This window comes from Trachypithecus francoisi, unplaced genomic scaffold, assembly GCF_009764315.1.
Source record: "Trachypithecus francoisi isolate TF-2019V2 unplaced genomic scaffold, Tfra_2.0 Lachesis_group0, whole genome shotgun sequence".
Lineage (NCBI taxonomy): Eukaryota > Metazoa > Chordata > Mammalia > Primates > Cercopithecidae > Trachypithecus > Trachypithecus francoisi.
The window spans coordinates 21,783,651-21,806,745 of record NW_022681453.1 but is presented as its reverse complement, the minus strand read 5'-3'; the positions used below and the strand labels follow the sequence as shown (position 1 = coordinate 21,806,745).

The following is a 23,095-nucleotide window of genomic DNA, read 5'->3' as shown; positions in this document are numbered from 1 at the left end:
CCCACCTGTGTCTCCCTAGGGCCAATGAATGATACAGAGTTGTTCTCTGACAGCCAAGAACTACTTCTGCAATTCTAGAAACCTTTCCAGGAGCCATTTATCTCCCCTAGCATTCCACTCAGTCCCAGATGATTTAAAACCTAGACACTAGCTAGTAAATAAACGTCTTCCTCTTATAGTACTTGTGAGTCATTGCCCTGTTCCTTGTGAGCACCTTATCATTTTAACATGAGAAATGCTATTTTAAGTAGGCTATCATAGAGCTGAACTGAATACTTACAACCTATAAAATATCACTGTGCAATATGACTTTATGATGATAAAACTCAACTGGGAAAACTGATCAATGAAGTGGGGGATCTGTGAGGATGAGGATGCTATGCAGACCTTGCTCACAAAAATTCTCATCCCACAAGGCATCCTAACAGAAGATCCACTCGTTAGAAAACATTTCTACGGCTGGCCGAAGCATGGAACACCAGAGCAGTGGGCTCCAATTGGAATATGCTGGGGTGGACAAGGCTTTCCCCGTTGCTGTCCCCACGCAGGGGTGAAGGCAGGGAGGAGAATCTAGAATGCAGCTCCTCCCAGGACCTGGTCACACCCTTGCGGGAAGGAGGCAGCTAGGAAGAGACGAGCTGAGAGCAAGAGCAACAGTGGAGGAGAGAGGGGTTGGAGGGGACTTGGGTGAGGGCACCAGGGACACTCAGGTTCAGAAAGGGCTGTGAACCACTTCCCCTCACCCCCACCTGAGCCACCCTCAAGCAACCTGTAGGGTCACTGGCAAGAGGCAGCCATGAGAGACTAGAAGGGGAGTATTTACGGGTTGGTCTTGCTAAGAATGAAGAAAGCGCTCCCTTCAGGGATGGGGGCAATTTTTTCCTTCATGTTCAACTCCGAGATCCTTCGAGGACGGGGTCCGGCAGGAACCTCAGGTTCATCCTCCTCCTCTTCCTCTTCCTCTTCCCCTACTTTAAATGAAATACTTTTTTTATAGGCATGAAACAAAGACTACATATGGGTTTGAATTATTCTTAATTTCACATGCAAATTTGGCTTAAACTTTAACAACATCTACGTGCTTACATGAATCAAAACCCTCCTGCTCCTTCAGAATATGGACTGAGTATGTGTTGCAGGGGTGAGGGTTGCTGAGAAGTGTCCCCATCTGGTGAGCGTGTTTAGTTTGTGGGAATGATGAGATTCCCACTAGGATAAGATCTGACCACAGATGAAAGGTGGCGGTGCTGGGATTCTCACTGCCAACCTCCCAGCATCTGGCTGTTTCCCCAGTAACCTCCTGGTTCACCCTGGTCTGAGAAACTGTGTGGGACTTTTAGTCTCAATCAGCAACTAGGCTCTCAACTCCACAGTCCCACCCATATCAACCAGTAAAGGTGCCAGTCAAATGTAAAAGTGTCAGGTGAGCGTTAACACCGGTGGGTCTCCTGGACCAGTCTCCCAGCAGAAGTTGGGACTGCCATGACCCACCTGCACTTTCCCTCCCCATCACCTGGAATTTGGGTGACACATGCTGCCTGTGACCATGGGAAAAAGGGGAGCTAACTGGTTCCACAGCCTTGGTGGCCTCAGCAGCTCATGTACATGCTGCTGGGCTGGCTGGCCGCAGACTCAGCAGGTCACAGAGCAGTAGCAAAGCCACACAGCAAAGCCAGCGTCTCCGGCCTCTGCCACCATACCTGGCACATCGCAAGGTGGGTAGGGGTCCTTGTCTTCATCCTCTTCTCTATAGTCATCGATTGTAACCTAGGATGACAGAGACATCTTAGGAGGAGAGGAGACTAACTAAAATGCACTTCAGAGAGGAGAAGTCACCCTGGCGGTCCAGCATAGGCATGGATTCCTCCCCAAAGTTGCGTCTGTATGTGGGTGTGCAGGGACAGATGGGTGTCCCCAGATGGTGATTCTGCTTCAGACAGAAGTCCTAAGGGCAGGTGAGGAGAAGGCTGGTTAAGCCCTGATCCAGTCGTAGTTATCCAGCATCATCCAGGGCTCTGTCCTTGCCCTGTGCCAGCGGTCACTCATACCATGTGATAACGCATCTCACACTCCTGTCTTCCTGCCAGACTGTGAGCCCCATAAAGGCAGGGACCTGTCTTCTTCATTCCTGAATCCCAAGTGTCTGACACACGATAGCCACTCGGTAAGCATTTATCAACTCGATGAACAAAGAAAGAACAACACAACTAGGGCTGTCATAAATGGGATTAAGTTTGACAGTGTAGCCCTGAAGCCACCTGACCCCTGGGATTACCTCAGGAAACATACCTCTATTAAAAATGAAGCTGCTAATGTGATCCTGACCACGGGTCAGGCCTGATTGCACAATTCCAATAAAGAAAACAAAAGTGGTCAAACTAGTCAAATCTTTATCATATTGGTTTTCTGGTGAAATATCAGTGAACACAGCTAATTGCCTAAATTCAACCAGAACCCCGCTGGGAAGCCAGGGTCTATATGGTGTGCTATATTCTTCACACCAAAATATTACAAGAATGATACACAAGACACTTCCACAGTGTAAATGGTACATGTATGGAGATACCAACAGAATCGCTTTGAAACAAAAAGGGGAGAAGTATCTTAGAACATATACCTTGTTGTCACTGTTGGCTATCTGGTTGACTTCTGGTTTGTTGTTCTTTTTATTTTCTAGGCTCTCTTTTCTAAAGAGAAGAGAAAAGAACACAAGAAACCAAATAACCATGTTACTCTGTATAATAATGCTAATCAGGATTCTGAATCAACAATGCTCCAATGAAGGACAGAATTTAATTAGAAACAACACTAACCACAAGAGCCTAGCACAATCCAAACTCAGAGCTTCCTGGTAATCTCAATGCGATGGATTCATTACACAGATCATCTTATTAAAATTCTCATCTGAGAGCTAATCAGCATTGAATGCATCGTTTATTTTATGACGCCAAAATTAACTGCAGTGATTCTTTAAGCATGGGGACATGTGACTCCCACTCTCAGCTCCAAGGGATGAGAGCCAAGAGCCTGGCTTCTGCCCAAGATTCTATCCGTTTTGGTCTGCAGTGCATGGTCAACCATGATCCACAAAGCAGGAACCTGGGGGGCTGCAGCTGCCATGATGCGGGGGTGAGCCTGGCAGGCTGCACTTGTGGGAGGGCTCCCCACGCAGCCCCTAGACAAACATGTCAGGGGAAAACGGGGTTACCTGGCAATCTTTTTCCTCTCCTTTTCTTCTGCTTCTTCTTTCTGAGCAGTGTTCAAACTTTCGGCATCAGCCAAATTGTCTACAGCGATGGCCAAGAAGACATTCAGTAGAATATCTAGTTTGAACTTTTTAAGGGCACAACACACTACTAAATGCAACTACATGTGGCCAACAATGGCAACGCTACACCCCTCTGCATCCCGGGAGGCTGGTAGCAAGTGACTGTCCCAAGTGTTATACTCACACAGCAAAACTAGACTACCAGAGCCCTGCTTTTCAAACAAAACGAAACAACAACAAAAATAAACATAAAAACCTGTAAAAGGCCAGTCTATAGAAGTAAAATTAAGATTCACTAAAATCCATGAAAACCCACTAATTTCTTTTTCTTTTTTTTTTTTTTTTGAGACAGAGTCTCGCTCTGTCGCCCAGGCTGGAGTGCAGTGGCCGGATCTCAGCTCACTGCAAGCTCTGCCTCCCGGGTTTATGCCATTCTCCTGCCTCAGCCTCCTGAGTAGCTGGGACTACAGGCGCCCGCCACTGCGCCCGGCTAGTTTTTTTGTATTTTTTAGTAGAGACGGGGTTTCACCATGTAAGCCAGGATGGTCTCGATCTCCTGACCTTGTGATCTGCCCGTCTCAGCCTCCCAAAGTGCTGGGATTACAGGCGTGAGCCACCGTGCCCGGCCAAACCCACCAATTTCAACATTTCTCTGTGTGTGTGTGTGTCCAAACATCTACGTATCTATAGATATGTTATACATTATATACAACGATCTATAATATAAACATGGTATAATTAAAAAGTAGTTTGGTTTTTTTTTTTTTTTAACACATACTACAACTACAACATATATCTTCAGGGGAGTGCTTTCCAAAATAGACCACTTCAAAGGTTGCAAGTTATTCAAATGATGATCCCCTTGCACAAGATAGTATGAGAATTTCTCCTTTGAAATAACCTTCAGAGTCTACAGATAACTCATTCATTCCTTCATTCCACAAACACTGACTGACTATAACAAGCCTGACTTACTGCCACCTGGTGCTGGACTATTGTGAATAGTCTCACTGCAGCTCGATCTTTGATCACTGTACCTGAACTTGATTTTTGCCCTCTCCAGTCCAGGACAAATTGCTTCCTGAGGCTCATTGCAGTTCCAGTTAAAAAACACAATAAAAGGTTAGGTGACTAAACAAATTATCATGTTTTTTCACTCTTACTGTAATTGTTATATACATGACTTTCTTGAATGTTTTTATTTTTAACAAGTATTCTGAACAAGACTCCTAAATCAGAAGATGCCTGTTTCTTACCCATTAGCAGTGAAGCATGTTTTTGAGAAGCACAGGGATGAGAGGGCAGTAAGTGAGAAGGCCCCCTTCTGCGACAAATGCTTCTCTCTGCCTGATGCCCGGCCATCTGTAGGCAAAACCGCAGGAGCCCAGAGACCCCAAGACAGGAGCAGCACAGCACTGTCCCATACGTCCCGTGCAGTCTGTTACCTTGGATGGGTTGCTGAACACGTAAACCAACGTAACCTAACAAGGAACAGATGATGAGATCTCTGTGAGGGAATAGCACGCCTGACTAATCTATTCAAGGCTTTAAAGAGAAGAGAAACATAAGTGAATTACATTAAGACTCAAAAAGCCTTTGACGTGCTGGCCTATTTTTTAACTGGAGCTGCAGTGAGCCTCAGGAAGCAATTTGTCCTGGGCTGGAGATGCCCTGGGAACATGAGCGCTTCTCTGCTAGGCCTGGGGTAATGCTAACTCAGACAGGGGCTAGTGATGAGACCAGCTGTAGTGAGTATTCCCTCCACGATCTCAGTGAAGAAACAATCATCTCTCTAGTCTTGCAATGACACTCAACTCCTTTGGGTAGTGGCAAGCAAATCTAGAGTGATGAGCCACAGTAAGATCTTACAAGCTTGTTAACAAACAACTTCTCAGAGAAAAATCCATCATCTGCATTGAGACGTATTACTCAGACCCTCCTAAAGAGTGGCATGCTCTGGAATTCATCCAAAAAGATCTACCAAGCACCTCCAATGTGCCAGGCACTGTTGTGGGTGCTGAGGGCACGGGAAGAAACACCACACACCGGAATGGCTACTCTAGTTGGGGAAGACAGAGCATAAGCAGCTCCCTAAGCACCTCTGATATAGTCACACATGCTATAAAGAAAACAACATGCAACCACAGACAACCACCAGGGACTATTTCTCCACAGATTTAAGCCCAGGAAGTTGCTGTGGCCTAAAGAGTCAACCATGAGGACAGCAGAAAAAGAAAAGAATGACCATTCATTTACCAAGGGCCAACTATGTGCAAGATCCTGTACTCTACTGAGATATGTGAATACAAAAAAGATTCCTGACTCAAGAAGTTTATCCATCTAGTTAGGGAGATGGAGGAATGCCCGCTCAAAATTCCAATAGACAGGCTGGGCACAGTGGCTCTGTAATCCCAGCACTTTGGGAGGCCAAGGTGGGTGGATCACCTGAGGTCAGGAGTTTCAGACTGGCCTGGTTAACATGGAGAAACCCCATCTCCATTAAAAAAAACAAAAATTAGCTGGGCATGGTGGTGCACACATGTAATCCCATCTACTCAGGAGCCTGAGGCAGGAGAATCACTTGAACCCAGGAGGCAGAGGTTGCGGTGAGCTGAGATCACACCACTGCACTCCAGCCTGGGTGATAGAGTGAGACTCCTTCTAAAAAAATAATAAATAAATATAAATCCAGTAGACAGAAGAACCTACAGGCAGTAAGAGACGTGGATAAAATCTGAGGGGGAGCTCAGAGGTAGAAGAAACTTCTCTGGGTGGGAGACAGGGCAGGGGTGGCTCTGGTGGAGGGGGCCTTAGAGTTGAGTCAAGGGACTAGAAGGATGTACATGTGTTGAGCTGGGGTTTTCATAAAATACCTTATAGCACAAAGCATTGTCCTTGTAGAAAAGCGGGCAGGTTTGCACTGAGGTTACCACACTGAAGAAAATTTATCAGTGAGCCAGACAAGATAAAGGAGGAAACACCTACAGAGATCTGGGCCCCCTTAGAAGAAGAATCCAGATTAGGACCTTTTACAATGGAAGGGTGAAGACCCAGGTGTAGTACCGTGTGTGTATGTTGTTCACGCATCAAACATTCATTAAAGGCCTCTGTGTACCAGGTCTGGTGCTAGGCATGGAGGACCGGGAGATAAAACATTGAGAACCAAAGGCTGCAGGATCAGGAAGGGTCTGAATGAGGTAAATACAGATCCAAGGGCCAATTCCAGGTCTAGAATTAGAGAGTGCCTCTTGACAGGGAAAAGGAGTAAAGTAAGGCAGAGAGAAGTTACGCAGCATGATTTAGCAGCTAGCCAATGGACACTTGATCCCCAAAGATGGACAGATCAGCAAGGTGAAATTAGCCCAGTCCACGAAGATGGCTCCCATCAGTCACGAAGGGTCTTAGGAAGTCACAGATGGACGCCTAAGCTCCCGATAATTATAACATAAAGAACCACCTGGCGTTGTGCTCAGCCATCCCTCAGGACCTGTACAGGAGACATGATGCCAAACTGAGTGACCTCTGGGACCAGCACGTGTGCTGTCTTACGCTCCTTCCCTGGGCTTGCTTCTCTTAGCCAGAACGTGTCCCTCAAAGCCTCTCTGGAATTCTACTTACAGGACACTGTCCCCCAGCAGCATGGAAGAAAAGCAGATATTGAGCTAATAAGGTAAAGGCATTCATCTCCCTGCCACAACTACTACCACCACCATCACCACAGAGAAATCCAGAGGAAGAAAAACAAAACCAGATAACGACGGCAACAACAAAGCCTGGTCAGCTTGAAGGATACAGTTACCACAAATGAAGAGGATGATGAAGTAGATGCAGACGATCATTCCTGAAGAGGACGGGCCCCCGTAAGCCATGATGCCATCGTACATCACAGCATTCCAGTCTTCGCCTGTCAGGATCTGAGAAGGCAAACTGGTATCAGCCAGCAGGTGGATTCACAAATCACAGTCGCTCTCCAGAGCCCCTCGGTGGCTGCCTAGATCTGGTTTAAGCTGCCTTTCACAGTCCAGTTTGCACTGAACAAATCCATCTGTTATCCCATGGAATTTCTAAAACATTGTTTTTTAACTACACAAATAGACAAGTTAATTCTTTGAGTGAAAAAAAAAAAACCTTATACTTAAGACTTATGTTTTGTTTGTTTGTTTGTTTTTGAGATGGAGTCTCGCTCTATCGCCAGGCTAGAGTGCAGTGACTTGATCTCGGCTCACTGCAACCTCCGCCTCCCCGGTTCAAGCGACTTTCCTGCCGCAGCCTTTCAAGTAGCTGGGATCACAGGCGACCACCACCACACTTGGCTAATTTTTATATTTTTCGTAGAGACAGTGTTATACCATGTTGGCCAGGCTGGTCTCGAACTCTTGACCTCAAGTGTTCTGCCCACCTTGGCCTCCCAAAGTGCTGGGATTACAGGTGTGAGCCACCGCATCCAGCCAAGACTTACGTGCTTTTTCATTACACCCCAGCCCAGTTTTAGCCCCTTCTCCAGAAAGCATGCTCTTTCTGTGTCTCTCTGGAACCTTCGACTACGGATTTAAAAACGTTTACAAACAAAGAATACAAGCACTAGGTGTCTTCTCTGAGTTTTCAGACATAAAGGGTTTCATGCTATGCAAAGTTTTCTGCAACTGGCTTGTTTTTTCATTCAACAACATACTCTGGAGACCCTCTGTGTCAGAAGGTGCACCTCATTCTTTTAACGGCTGCATAGCATTCCACATAGTCCATCAACTGTGGAAATGGATAATTATACCTATGAAATTACAGAAGCAGGAAATTCTAAATGTCTCATGTAAATTTACAAAACTACCTCAAGAGTAGATATCACCAATGACCTGACATTTAATCTTCTCTGCTGATCATACTTGATAATTCAATCCATGATGAAATAGAATCAGATGAACAAGAACAGTAATGAAAAAAAAATGCTCTCTTCCAACGACAGACAGAGCTCCTTTATCTTCAATCTGGACTATATATTTTTAAAATTTAAACTGTTATGGATCACAACCAAGCAAAAATGGGCAAATGATTTGAAAAGATAAAGTAATTCACAGAAAAGGCACTATTGATGGCTCTGAGTCATATGAAAACATGTTCAACTTCACTCCTGATAAGAGGAGTATCTGTTAAAAGTACAATGAAACGCCATTTTCACCTATCTGACGGGCATCCCAAAGCATGCTCTCCACTGAGGGGAGAGGCAGTGAGGCAATGGGCAGTGTGAAGAGACTGAGCTAATACAACCAGAAGGAGAGCACTTGGGCAAGGGTTTCAACATTTAAAATGCACACACCCTCTAAAGCAGCAATTCCATTTCTGGGAGTTTGTCCCACACATCTACAGCCAACAGATGTGCCCTCTGACGCGTGTTCAGGATCACCTACCAGAGCCCTGTTTATGTGGGCCAAGACCGGACAGAACTAAATGCTTGTCAGCAAGGGACTGGTCACATGAACAATGGCACATCTGTACCACTGCATGGATACAGCATTTCAAAGGAGGGGCAGCCTTTTACGGACCAAGCAGGAAGGCTCTGGAGGACACTTGAAGTGATAAAAGCAAGATGCAAAACAGCACGTCGAGTGAGCTCCTGTCTGTGGAAAGTCACCTATAGGTAGCTTAACTGAGTTGTAGCTATCAGAAAATGCAGATCTAAGCATTCACAAGAAACTGTTTAATGGTGGTTGCTTCCTAGAAGAGGAAATTTGTGGCTGGCTGGGAGAATTATTATTCATTTGTAACATTAGAATTTTGTGCCATATGCATGCATTACCAAAAAAAAAAAAAAAAAAGACACCAGTTTCTCTGAAAGAAAAATTTTTTTAAAAAAGAATGGCTGATTAGCAGCCAAAATTTAAGCATAATTCAAACAACAAAACTATGGCTTACAGTAGATTATATATGCCTCAAAATGACCAGGTGGGAAAGAATTGTCCAGATTATTCCTTTTGGTCTCTGGATTTCTTCAGAAATGGGTAAGTGACTCATTCACGGCAGAGAGCTGGGCATGGAAAGGGCCACCACAGGACCCAGCTGTCTGCTGCCTCTCCTCTCTGGCAGGGCTCTGCAGCTCTCATCACACAGGAAAAGCAATGAGGACAGGTGGGTCTTTTAAACGTATCCATCAGACCCTGTCCAAGGAGGAGGGTTTTGAGCACCTCAGCTTAGAATGAGGGGAGCGTGTGCTGCTGCTCTGAGCGGCAGAGCCGTCGGTGCCTCTCTGCAACCACCGCTTCCTTCTCAGCCACTGCCTGCAGAGGCCTCACAGCACAGGCACCCTCAGAATCTGCGTGTCCTCATTGCGTATCAGGAGGAGAACAGAAGGGCCAATGGCTGTCACAGTTCCTACCACTCTGATTCCTCCAACTACACACCAAAGAATAGAGGCATGAGAATTCGCTTCTTGTGTAAATCTATTATAACTAAGATTATAAACTGGCCTGCCAACAAAAAGTAGCAAAGGAAAAAAGAATTTTAGAGTCTATTTCAAAGAAACCTCACAAAATCAATCAAAAAGTTTTCTGAGAAGAGCTTGAGTGTGAAAAACATTTTTTCAATTATTTTATTTTATTTTATTTTATTTTATTTTATTTTTTTGAGACGGAGTCTCGCCCTGTCGCCCGGGCTGGAGTGCAGTGGCCGGATCTCAGCTCACTGCAAGCTCCGCCTCCCGGGTTCACGCCATTCTCCTGCCTCAGCCTCCAGAGTAGCTGGGACTACAGGCGCCCGCCACATCGCCCGGCTAGTTTTTTTTCGCCCGGCTAGTTTTTTGTATTTTTTTCTTAGTAGAGACGGGGTTTCACCGTGTTAGCCAGGATGGTCTCGATCTCCTGACCTCGTGATCCGCCCGTCTCGGCCTCCCAAAGTGCTGGGATTACAGGCTTGAGCCACCGCGCCCGGCCCAATTATTTTATAATGTAGCTAGAAGTCTTTAAAAAATTACATCACATAACATAGATAGCTGGAGGATGATGCAGAACAAATAACTTAAATGACACAAAATTTACCAGGCTATCATTAGGGCAGATATGAAAACAATGGAGTCCTTTTGTCTTCCTGAGTGTGAGCAGACAAGAAGGCAGAGGAGTTTTAGCTGCTGCTCACAAAGTGCTTTTCGGGGAATGGAGGGAGGACTCACCTGGAACACTGTGAGAAGTGCTTGAGGGAAATTGTCAAAGGTGCTCCGCTTGGTTTGCGTTTCATCAAAATTAAACTTGCCGCCAAATAGCTGCATCCCAAGCAAGGAAAAGATGATAATGAAGAGAAAAAGCAGAAGCAACAGCGAAGCGATGGACTTCATGGAGTTTAACAAGGATGCCACTAAGTTGCTCAGGGAAGTCCAGTGCCTATAAGTCAAGATGAGGGTGTGAGCTCAGAACACCCATGCGGGACAGAGCAGAACATCACCTGCCCGGGGACATGATGGTCGCCGCCTCTTGTTCATAACACATTTGCAGTGGGACCCACATTTCCTTACCTGGTCACTTTGAAGATTCTTAAGAGGCGCACACACCGGAACACAGAGATCCCCAGGGGAGACATGATTTCCAGTTCCACCAAGATCGTCTCAGTGATCCCACCACACACCACGAAGCAATCGAACCGGTTGAAAAGAGAGACAAAATATGCCTGGAGGCCCAAGCTGTACATTTTTACCAGCATCTCGCAGGTGAACAGAGCCAAGAGGACTTTGTTGGCAATATCTGGAAAGACAAAGGGGCACCTATCTTCAGGGTCTCCCGCAAGACACTCAGACGGTTCCTGACCCTCACACCTTCCTCCCTAACAGACCCCACAGGAAATATGCCAATACCTTGTCTCTCTCTTCACTACCTCACCCAGGACAGAAATGTGGCCTTTGCGTGGACAGTCTGTCCACCAGGCTTTGGTCCTGCTTCTGCTACGAGCTAGGTGTGTAACTCCAGAGAAGTTACTGGATTTCTCCAGGTCTCAGTGTCACTGATGACAAAATGGGAAGGGGCAGCTCATCACCTAATCCTTGACACCTTCCCGCCCTAAAAGCCTATGATTCTGCATTGACACCATCAGTTATACATATTTTTTCATTCAATCACACAAAACAGACCTGTCTGAATTTGTTTATGGCATGATGATATCAAAAGCAGTCACCTATCAATGTCATTTCCAACCGCTGAAAATACCACCAAGCAGGCTGGAGAGGTGGAGGGAGACAGGTTTGACTGGATGAAAGGAAGGACTTTTCAAAGGCTCAAAACTGTCAGACCCAGAACGGGCTGTCTCTGGGGATGAGTGTCCCACACTCCACTGCTGGAGCATGCAAAGCAGGGGAACCAAACCATCTGCCACAAGTACTACAGGGGAAAATGAAGTGTCCCCAGTGAGCACAGGGAGAAGGGATGATGAGGTCCCTTCCAGCTCCGAGAATCCTCGGTCCTAGGTTGGCTCAGGGTCAGGACAATTAGATGCTCAGCATTAAGCGGCTCCAAGGTGCTTCACGACGCGGCACAGACGGCACCCTCGCTCTGGTAGGTGCTGTGTCTGGATAGTTCTACCAAGTTTGTCCTCACTAGAAACGTTCTGATACTTCATCATGCAGCGATCAGATAAGACCAAATGGCAGCTGGACAGCCACAGAAATCTCTAGTTCCGAACAAAAAAGGAATGGCCTCTGCTTGTACCTTGAATCTGTGTCAACCAGTCTGGTTGATTGTAGTGCTCAGAGGAAATGGTTAAGGTGTTCAGAAACACCAGGACGATAACCAGCCAGTAAAACGTGACAGACTTCACGGCGGCCCTACATCTTCTGCGATTGAATCGGTTCCAGCGACGCCAGCGTCGGCTGAAAGACAAGCAAACATTACTCCCTAGATGACAGATACAGCATCTGAGTATCCAATAAATAGGATTGAGAGATAATTTGGCTTTCACTCTGGAGGTCCAGATTGGGGTGGGAGTACAGGAAGTAAAGATGAGCACAAATGGCACAGAAATTAACAGACCTCATAATAAAAAGTATGTTGGTCTTAAAATGCGACTTTTAAAAGTATTACATTGACTTGATCACACTATCAGTTTCCTTCCTTATGGCTTACAGATAACTCCAGAATCTGTCATATGCAGCCCTTAAGTGGGTTAGAAAATCTAAATATTCATAGATTCATGTGCAGATGCAAAACTATACTTGCACACATATGCAGTTCCTATATCCACCATATGGGATGTGGATCTGCTCATGCCATCAGTGCAGAGAGCCACTTTGCTTATTACACACATCTCTTGCGGCATCTCAATCACCATACAGAATTTACCAGGCAGCAAAGTGCTACAAAGCTAGTTTTTTTTTTTTTTTTCTTCTTCTTTAAAGGGCATCTTTTCAATCCTTTCTTAAATCTCTGAGGTTCCTTCAGAGCCTGGAGAGTTGTCAAAGCTGAGTAGGACATGAATTTTCATACTGAGTCATCAGGTGCCCTTTCTAACTAGTGATGCTCAAAATATACCTTTAGGAGAAGAGCCAATATTGAATCGTGTTTTCATAAAAATAAAATGAGCTGAGCCAAACAGACAAGTAGCATGTCCTCCACCCACCTTCAGTTCCTGTTTGTGATCAGAGAAAATATTTTCTCCCTTAGCCTGTCTCCTCCTAGAAAACCTTCCCTGCCACAAGGGGATGGTTTGGTAAAGTGTGCCGTGAGCTGCAGCTCAGTGACCCAGATGCCATGAAAGGGCCAGCCAGTTGGTGAAATCAGTCCTCTCCAGGCTGTGCTGCCTCACTAACGACAATGGGGTACTTCCTCTGGGGGCCTGAGTCAAGAGGAATCTCCAGGCTACCCAAGCTGCCCTGGCTGACTCAGCTGTGTTGCTAGGCAAAAAGAAAATCTGTAACCCAGGAAGTGAGCAGAGAAAGAGTTGTGCTAACTCTTTCCCAAAACCTGGATCAAGCAAGGTGCATTTTATTATTGCTCTTGCCGTGCCGTTTCCAATGGAAAGAGCAGCTTCTAACATGTTGGCCAGCGTGGAAAAACTCTACTAAGGACACTAAAGACTGTCCCACTCACAGCTGGGTTTCTCCTGGGACGCAAAACTCGGCAGACACAAACTAGTACTCTATCATACTGGTGAACCACAGCGTGCCTACCCATTTACATTTGATGGACCTTTGGGTTATTTCCAGCTTTGGGTAAGTATGAATAAAACTGGTATAAACACTCATGTTACAACTTTGTATGGGCATATATCTTCATTTCTCTTATACAAACACCTTAGAAGCGGGATGTCTAGGCCACATATAAACACAGTAAATATATGTTTAAACTTTATGAGGAACTACCAAACTATTTTTTTAATGGCTGTGTCATTTGACACGTCCACCAACATTGTATGAAAGTTCCCACCAATCAGCATCCTTGTCAGAACCTGGCATTGTCAGATATTTAAATCTGATTCACTCTAATAGGCGTGTAGTGGTATCCAGCTGTGATTTTCATGTGCATTTTTGTAACAACTGATGGTCATTTCATGTGCTTATTTGCCACCACATCTCTTCTCTGGTGAAATGACTATTAAAAAATTTGCCCATTTTTTATTGGGTTTTTCTATTATTGACACTCTTCTTTATGTATTAATCTTTATACATATGGGATACCAGTCCTTTATCAAATATTCTTTGCAAATATTTTTCTCCAAGTCTGAAGCTTACCTTTGTATTTTCTTTTGAAGAACAGAAATTTAATTTTGACAAAGACCAATTTATCTGTTTGTTTTCTGTTACAGAGGGTATACTGGGTGTTGCATCTTCAGAAACCTTTGCCTAACTCAAGGTCACAACGACTTTCTCCTATGTTTTCTTTCTGGAATGTTCATGATTTTATATTTTATATTTAGGTCCTTGTCTATTTTAAGTTAGTGTTTATATATAGTAGGAAAATGTTTTTGTTGAAAAATAACACTCAGACAGAAAAGTACACAAATCATAGGTATATGGTTCAATGAGTTTTACCAACCGAACACATAACCTGCATGCACATCAAGAAATGCTAGTACCTTGGGAGACTTCTTGAACTCCCTTTCTATGGAGAGCTTTCGAGCAGAAAAGTGGCAAGCAGCATCTCTCTTAGGGAAACGACTCAGAGAATAAGGAGGATTAACGGGGAGGCAAAAATCGTTACTGGGTCTTGCTGGTTTGTTTTGAGGGAGATTTTTGGCACCAATTACACTGCCCCCTAAGGCAGGCTCATAGGATTCAACTGACTGACTGCAATTCGGTATCAATGTTATAACCCATAGAGGAAAACTCAAGTCCCGAGCAATTCTACATAAAATTCAGAAGCGAGAACATACAAAGGCAACATACAGGCTAACGAAGAAACAGAAAGAAGATACTGACCTGAGTTTGGATTTTGAGATGGCTTGACTGCAAGAAAGACAAAAAGTGTTAAGATTCTGGTTCCGAGGGCTTGAGCACACACTCCCCATCATTTCAGCTGAGATATCATAAAAGCCATGCATCCAGCCTGGACTTAGCACCCCTGGTTACCACAGCAGGCCAGCGGGGGCAAGGCCAGAGCAGAAATCGGGGTGCTGCCAGGGCCAGAGAAGCAGACCGAGCATCCTCGAGGCCCAGGTCAGGGAAGACTCAGCCAGATTCCCTGCGGGCCCTGGCAGCAGGCAGTGATGCAGGGGCCAAAATGAAGGCAGCAGAGTCTGTCCTGCCACTCATCTCAACAGCAGCATTTGTTGCTACTACCGCAGAGGGAGCACTTCCCTAGGAGTCCCAGTGCTGCCATTCTCCCACTGGGGGAGTATGGGAAAGCAGTATGTCTTTTTGGGCCTCAGCGTTCTCATCCGTAAAATGGGGATGACAGACCCATTCTCTGTCTGCTTCATGATGTCTCAGAGAGGGCAGAGCAAGAGAATGGAGGCAAAATCACTTCACAAATGGTTGCGTATTCTGCCCATGACACATCATTTTTATGAAACTCTGCTAAGAGTAAGACTGAGTTCTCTTAAAAATGATACCTGCACTTTACAGAGATAAGACCTGAAGGATACCAGCAAGCAGCAAACAAAACCAAACTGCACAGGGCTCCCCCACAGCAGGCAGTGCCCAGCACATTCTGCACTGCTGGTCCCCCCAGCCACCCCCCGCCCCGCCAGCTGCCGCAGCCCAAATCATCTAGAAAAAGCCAGTGAGTGTTAATGCAATGGTGCCTTCCATCAGGAGGAGAGGCTGGTGCAGGGCTCCAGGGAAAAAGTGCCAGGCACCGAGAAGGCAGGGCCTCGCCATCCAACCGCCAGGCCTGAGGTTAGGAAGGTCCCACGAGCAAAGGAAAACTTCAGTACGTAGCACATTCTAGTCAGCAACTCTGCCACAGAAGCTCTTCTTCAAAAGCACAAATGCCAAACCCAGGCTGGAAGGAGAATCAGGCCTTTACCCCCACCGCCGACACCCAGAGGGCCCCGCCTTGGCCGCGCCTCTCCGTCTCCACCAGCACCTAATGGACACAGCAGGCGGCCAGGTTAATCACCACACTCTTCATGGGCTCCACTTACAGGAAGAGGCATGTGAAATGCGGGGAGGGGGTGTGCAGAAGGGATAGCCCTGGCACAGGAGGAAGTGTGGCAAGGGGTACGAGAAGCCTTCCCGCCCGCCACACCCAAGGCGATGGCCCGGGGCTCTGCTGCAGCCTGGGCCATCTTCCTCACCACCTGCTTCTCTGAGACAATAGGAAGGGAAGGAGGGCGAGTGCTCCCCACACTCACCAGAGACTTCCACAGCAGCCTCGGGTCTCGCCTCCGCCGCTGACGTTCTCTGTGTTCACAGACTCAGTCTCACTGGTGGGCATGCTAGCTGTGGGGAGAAGACGGGCTTCAGAGAGCATGCGGGTTATGCTGCATGCCTGGGAGCAGGCCAGGTGGGAGCCTCTGCCACCAGGCAGACCTCTGGAACCCAGGAGGAGGGCGACGAGGGCCCTCAGAGGCTCAGCTGGGCTAAGGGAGTGCCAGGGAGCCAGGCCTCTCCACTGCAGGTGAGCCTCTGTGCCCATGGCCTGTAGGGAAAGCACAGAGTCCCCCTCCAGGAGGACATTCTATCCACCTAGGCATTTCCAAGAAAGGAAGCCAAGGGATCAAAGTGAATCCTGTGGCTGGGTACAGCACCACTTTATACTCCTCATCTCTGGGATCAGACTGAGAAGCCACCAAAATGTACTTTACAGGGAAATCTTTGCTTGCCCCAAAAGGTGCATGTAGGTACTGTGCACAACATTTTTTAGAGTTAAGAACTCTATTTTTTTTTGCTATTTTACCTGATGCTGAAGTTGTGCTGAGCTTGTGAAGCCAATACGCAGAAAGTTCTTACCCAGTAAGCTGGCCCTAGAGCGCCAAGGAACTAGAGCGTTACGGGTGAGAGAAGAAGGTTTTCATCAACCAGTGAGCAGAGGGCAAGGTTGACTCTGGTCCCAGTGCGACTGGGGTCTCTGGGCCCGCCCCACTTCTCCATGGCAGGATCCTGAGCGGAAGTGGAGGAAATGTGGAAACACGCCCACTAGAGTGTGGAGGTCCAGGGGCCACCCAGGGCCACCATCTGGTGCATGAGCGTCTTTTCTCATCCACTTGATTCAACCCCATAAACCTCATGAACATAGGCTGGAGCCCAGGCAGTGGAGGAGGGTGGGGGCACAAAGAGGGCACATAGCACCCCACCCACCTGGAACAGGGATGAGGAACAGGCAGCCCCCAGCTCACTTCCATTAGCTGTGAAGAGAGCTACCTCAGGGGTCTGTGCAGGAGGTTCCAGAGTAAAGAATAATTAATTCTGCCCAGGGGGCAGAGGTAAAAGAGGAAGTCACCGAAGAGAATCCACGTGTACTTCCTTTTTCCTGAGGCATGGCTTTGAACTGTAGTGACTGTTTTTACAGACCTTATGGTGTCAGCAGGAAAGCTTGGCCCGTGGGCTCGGCCCACGTGGCTCCCATTAGCAAGGATGCCTCAAGTTTCATCTGCAAATACTGGTAGTGGGTTGGAAGCCCTATGGCAAAGATTCTGAGGCCCAGCCCAGGCTCAGAGGGAAAGGAGCTGGATCAGGCAGCTCTGCGTAGGGGGCTATGTTCTGCCCGGCTTGCCCATACCAGACTTCATAAAGGTAACAGCAGGGATATAGGTGGAACCTGGCTCAAGGAACCCAGTGGTCTGAGAAGTAAGTTTTTTGAGGATACCAAAGAAGATCCCTGATCTGTTCTGCTTGTGAGTGCCCGAGGAACTGAGCCTGCCTGCACGGGAGCTTCCACAGCCATGCCCAGGAACACTGAGGCAAGGGTGTCAAAAGTTAAGACCAAGTGAGTAAAATTATAGACTCATGTTACATCGCTGGTACTCTCATAGAAGAATTTTCTTCTCTCCTAAGTCAAAAGAAACCAATTACAAACCTTGATTTACTTTTTCATTATTTCATGCAAAAACAAACAAACAAAAAAACTGGACAAAAACAAACAAACAAAAAACCGAATCTAATCATGGAAAAACCTAAAAAAAAAAACAACTCCATTAACACACACAGACACACAAGAAGCTATTCACGCAATTCTCCTCGACTGTTCCTCACTCTGATTCAGCAGAAAGGCTAGGAGATTGCAAAATCCAACAAAGAAAATCACAGTGGGAGACCCTTTTGACATCTGACCATGCGTCAGTTCTGTGCAGCATTTTCCTTGGTGGTTCCTGCAGTGACTGAGGGGACCAGGAAGCAAGGGCAGTACGATGTGGGGAACCCACAGTCCTGGTTCTGTTTTCTTTTTTTTTTTTTGAGACGGAGTCTTGCTCTGTCACCCAGGCTGGAGTGCAGTGGCCGGATCTCAGCTCACTGCATGCTCTGCCTCCCGGGTTTACACCATTCTCCCGCCTCAGCCTCCCAAGTAGCTGGGACTACAGGCGCCCGCCACCTCACCCGGCTAGTTTTTTTTTTGTATTTTTTAGTAGAGATGGGGTTTCACCGTGTTAGCCAGGATAGTCTCGATCTCCTGACCTCGTGATCCGCCCGTCTCGGCCTCCCAAAGTGCTGGGATTACAGGCTTGAGCCACCACGCCCGGCCCTGGTTCTGTTTTCTGACTCTCCTGGGCAATGGGCCGCCTCTCTCCAGCCTTCACTTTCCTGTCTAAAATGGTGGTGTGAACGTCACAATCTTGAGGATCATTTCCATCTTTAACAGTTTGCTGTCTCATAGTTCTAATATTAATCATGTTGGAACATTAGTCATTATTTTCAAAAGAGCAAACTTCTGAACAGACTAAGTCTTTGTGGCTTTTTAATCTCTGGAGTCTTGTCTCATGCTGGTATCAGTACAGTCGCAGCATTTCAATCCTAAAGCTTCATTTTAAAAACAGTCTGATTGAAAGAGATAAATTACATATTTTCTATGGGAACAGGGTCATCAGTTAGCATTTCTGGCTCCCTGCCAGCTATTAGTGTATGAAATATTCTAGTTGCTCCCTAGACTAATTGTGGGGAAAGACAAGAAGTAAAACCAAACTCCCCAAACAGCCCTGTGCCAGGGCTCCACTGAGGGCGAGGGAGGGTCCTCCTGCTCTCTGAGCTGACTGTCCTTCAGCTGGGTTGGGATGGTGGCTGACAGCAGGTGCACAGGTTGACTGGATCTAAGTATAGCCCCGGGTTTGTGACCTGACTTCTGTACACCTCCATTTCCTCATCTGTGAAAGGATAAGAATGAGATGAGGCATGCAGAGTGCTGGGTCCCCAGGGCTTGATGATCAGTGAGGCCCACACATGTTAACCCCATCATCTCAGAAAAGCTCTCTTGGAGCTCCCCGGAAGCAAAGCGACCAATCCAGTGTCACTTTGCCCTGGCCACTTTCATCATTGCACAGACGCATCTAGTGTGAGCAATCTTCCATACCTCTGAATCAGCTTTGGCTATCACTCTCGGTTTGTATCTTCTTCTTTTTTTCTTTTTTTATTATACTTTAAGTTCTAGGGTACATGTGCACAACGTGCAGGTTTGTTACATATGTACACATGTGCCATGTTGGTGTGCTGCACCCATTAACTTGTCATTTACATTAGGTATATCTCCTAATGCCATCCCTCCCCCCTCCCACCACCCGACAACAGGTCCCAGTGCATGACGTTCCCCTTTCTGTGTCCAAGTGATCTCATTGTTCAATTCCCATCTATGAGTGAGAACATGCGATGTTTGGTTTTCTGTCCTTGTGATACTTTGCTGAGAATGATGGTTTCCAGCTGCATCCATGTCCCTGCAAAGGACATGAACTCACCCTTTTTTATGGCTGCATAATATTCCATGGTGTATATGTGCCACATTTTCTTAATCCAGTCTGTCATTGAGGGACATTTGGGTTGGTTCCAATTCTTTGCTATTGTGAATAGTGCTGCAATTAACATACGTGTGCATGTGTCTTTACAGCAGCATGATTTATAATCCTTTGGGTACATACCCAGTAATGGGATGACTGGGTCAAATGGTATGTCTAGTTCTAGATCCTTGAGGAATTGTCACACTGTCTTCCACAATGGTTGAACTAGTTTACAGTCCCACCAACAGTGTAAAATTAGAGACTTAAGTGTTAGACCTAAAACTATAAAAACCCGAGAAGAAAACCTAGGCAGTACCATTCAGGACATAGGCATGGGCAAGGACTTCAAGTCTAAAACACCAAAAGCAATGGCAACAAAAGCCAAAATTGACAAATGGGATCTAAACTAAAGAGCTTCTGCACAGCAAAAGAAACTACCATCAGAGTGAACAGGCAACCTACAGAATGGGAGAAAATTTTTGCAATCTACTCATCTGACAAAGGGCTAATATCCAGAACCTACAAAGAACTCAAACAAATTTACAAGAAAAAAACAACCCCATCAAAAAGGGGGCAAAGGTTTGTATCTTCTCTGTCTTTAGCTGAGTTATTGTCTAACTTTGCCTTCTGTAGGCATAGCAACTTCTCCTGTCATAGCTGTTTGACACCTAAAGAGCCACAGCACATAAGAAATAAATATATCCCAGAAAGATGCTGCCAGGGCTGAGGAGAAGTGGAGGCAGATGGAAAAGGAAGAGGACAGTGCCTACGCTAGAAATTGGAGACCCCATTTGGTCCTCGAAACAGACCTTGACCCAGCCCCTAAATCTGGGCAGAGGAAACACACTGTGACCAGGCCTCTGGCAGCCTATCTTCTCCAGCTGCTTACTCCCTACCACAGGACAGAGAGCGTTCCCTTTTCCAAAAATATTTGAAAAGATCAGGCTCAGTGGGTATAACAAAGGCCTCGTTTATGAAAAAGAAAACATTTTACCCTTTACTTGCATTAGGCACTCTTTTTTTAATGTTAATAAATTGATACGACTTTCCCTTCCTTTAGCCCCAATAGGATCTCATCTATGTTTTTTAAAAATAAGGACAGGAGAATCATAGACTGTTACAACCAGAAGGGGCTTCTGAGAGTCTATGAGCAAACTCTTGATTTCTCAAAGGAGAGAACCGGCCAAAATGCCCTGGGACACGCAGCTGAGACTGAGAAATCTCTCCTGACTTCTGCTCACCACTCTTTTCAAGTATGTACTGTGGTTTTGGTACATACTTAAATATACTGGTATACATATTGGTGTTAGATACTTAAAATTCCACAAATCAAAAAGTTCCAAAAAGCCAAATGAGTCTATTATCTACCAGTGCTGGTTTACTATTCTGATGACCTTTATTAACTGCTCAAAATCTGGCATACAATCAGATCACTTACAGGATATCAGCCCAGTGAATGAGGATAGTACAAAAATCAAGCTGCACTGGTGACGACTGGGCTTTTATAAAAATCCAAACAGAAAGAGTCATAAAAACTCATGTAGGTGGCCGGGCATGGTGGCTCACGCCTGTAATCCCAGCACTTTGGGAGGCCGAGGCGGGCAGATCACGAGGTCAGGAGATCAAGACCATCCTGGCTAACACGGTGAAACCCCGTCTCTACTAAAAATGCAAAAAATTAGCCGGGCATGGTGGCGGGCACCTGTAGTCCCAGCTACTTGGGAGGCTGCAGCAGGAGAATGGCATGAACCTGGGAGGCGGAGCTTGCAGTGAGCTGAGATCACGCCACTGCACTCCAGCCTGGGCGACCGGCGACTGAGCAAGACTCCATCTCAAAACAAAAACAAAAACAAAAACAAAAAACTTGTGTAGGTAAAGCCATGGGCAAATTACTGGAACACATGGGCTTCTCCTAACTGGCTTCCATAGCATTGTGACTGCCCCATTTAGGTGATGGCCTTGTCCCCTTCAGCAGGGACTTAGTGTTAATTGCTGACAAGTGGTTAGGCTTTATTAGGGGTGCAGGCAGAGCCCTCAGACCTCCCCACATTGCCGACAAGTGCCAGTCCCTACCACAGAAATAAGCACCGGGGCCATCTGCACAGGAACAAGCTGTGAGGCCTCTTCCCTGGCACATTCCAGGAAATTGGAATGTTCGAGTTTTGTTAGAGTTTATTTTTTATATAAATTCAAAAACTACTTTCAGTGAGTCTGGGGAAAACCAAGCATTAGGAAAGCCTGTGACCTGTGAGAGGATGCTGGCACTACAATTTGCCTGCTGAAAATCCGGGGAAGCTCAAGGCCTAAATTTTGCAATCTATTCCAGGCATTGGGATCTCTGGGAAGAGCTCCAGGGCAGACCCTTAGGCTTCGAGTGTGGTGGACTGAGGTAGGGCCCTGGGTGCCACTGGGGGTGAGGGGATGGTGGCAGACAGTAGCCCTGCACGTCCCAGATGGTAATTAGAGTTTCCAAGGCCTTTGCAGCATGGGCAGCCGGGCCAGGCCCCTACTTGGAGCACTCTCTGTGGATGTGGGTCATGGCGCTTCTCTTTAAGATCTTGTACTGGGCCAGATGCCATCATGGGCAATACCACACACAGTAAACCAGAGAAATGTGCTGCTTCTTAGGGCAACACAACTAGCATTTTCACCAAGGTGTAGACATTTATCCATCTACTCTCATGCTGAAGGACGACATTCATCTCAGCCAAATGTGTCAGGCTTGTGAATTCAGAGGCAAATCACACACACACACACACACACACACACATACACACACACAGCAAATGAGTTTATGTGTGGGTCTAAGCAGGCAGCCTCAAAATTATGTTCAACATTAATAGGTATAGCAAAATCTCAGATCAACCTTCAGTGATGGAGGCTGATGAGGTAAAAAAAATGATGGAAGAAATGTCAGGAAAGCCTGGTTCTTATCATCAGGTGACAAGGGGACAAGGGCCTCTTTTCCCCTACGCTTCGCTACCAGATCTGTAAGATGAACTGTAGGACAGATCTCTAAGATCTATTTACCTCTGACCTGCTATAACTGCAGGAAGGCAGAAACGCCCACACGCTGGCTGGTTTTATTACCATCTACCAGGGGGTTTCCCTTGCATTTCCCCCAGCTCTGCAAGGAGGGGAGGGCACAAGAAGTGAGCCCCTGCCCACCACCCTCAGGAGGGGAGCCAGGGGTCCAGCCAGTGGCCTGCCCAGGAGAACTGAGTCCAAGTTCTCTGCATGCAGAATGTCCCAGAGAATGGGGTACAGCCCAGGAAGCAGTAACTCCCCAGAGGCCTCAGGGTGTCACAGGAGAGCCCCAGTCTTCCAGTCAAGGCACCCCAAAGGGAAGGCTTGCCACACATCAAACTGAGCCCAGAGCCCTCCGGCCTCCTTCTAGAACCTGTCCCATTAGCAGTATAATTCACAGATGTCTTTGGCCTCAGAGCCTCATTCTTCTATTCTCCACAGGACAGGCTTGCTTGCACACTCAGGAATTTCTTT

General features: G+C 46.5%; 1 protein-coding gene across 4 annotated transcripts in view; it reads right to left on the bottom strand.

Moving 5' to 3' along the window:
• CACNA1D (calcium voltage-gated channel subunit alpha1 D) overlaps positions 1–23,095 on the bottom strand; it is a 331,280-nt gene that overhangs the window by 80,627 nt on the left and 227,558 nt on the right. For 2 of the 4 annotated variants that reach the window (XM_033210137.1, XM_033210134.1), the window contains 11 exons: positions 16,028–16,115; positions 15,700–15,759; positions 14,652–14,678; positions 11,947–12,107; positions 10,764–10,989; positions 10,425–10,632; positions 7,062–7,182; positions 3,209–3,323; positions 2,618–2,687; positions 1,701–1,767; positions 824–971 (listed from right to left, as the gene is read on the bottom strand). In XM_033210137.1, the coding sequence (XP_033066028.1) occupies positions 824–971; positions 1,701–1,767; positions 2,618–2,687; positions 3,209–3,323; positions 7,062–7,182; positions 10,425–10,632; positions 10,764–10,989; positions 11,947–12,107; positions 14,652–14,678; positions 15,700–15,759; positions 16,028–16,115 (1,291 nt within the window). The remainder of the gene's footprint in view (positions 1–823; positions 972–1,700; positions 1,768–2,617; positions 2,688–3,208; positions 3,324–7,061; positions 7,183–10,424; positions 10,633–10,763; positions 10,990–11,946; positions 12,108–14,651; positions 14,679–15,699; positions 15,760–16,027; positions 16,116–23,095) is intronic. The other 2 variants (XM_033210135.1, XM_033210136.1) reach the window with 1 other exon arrangement.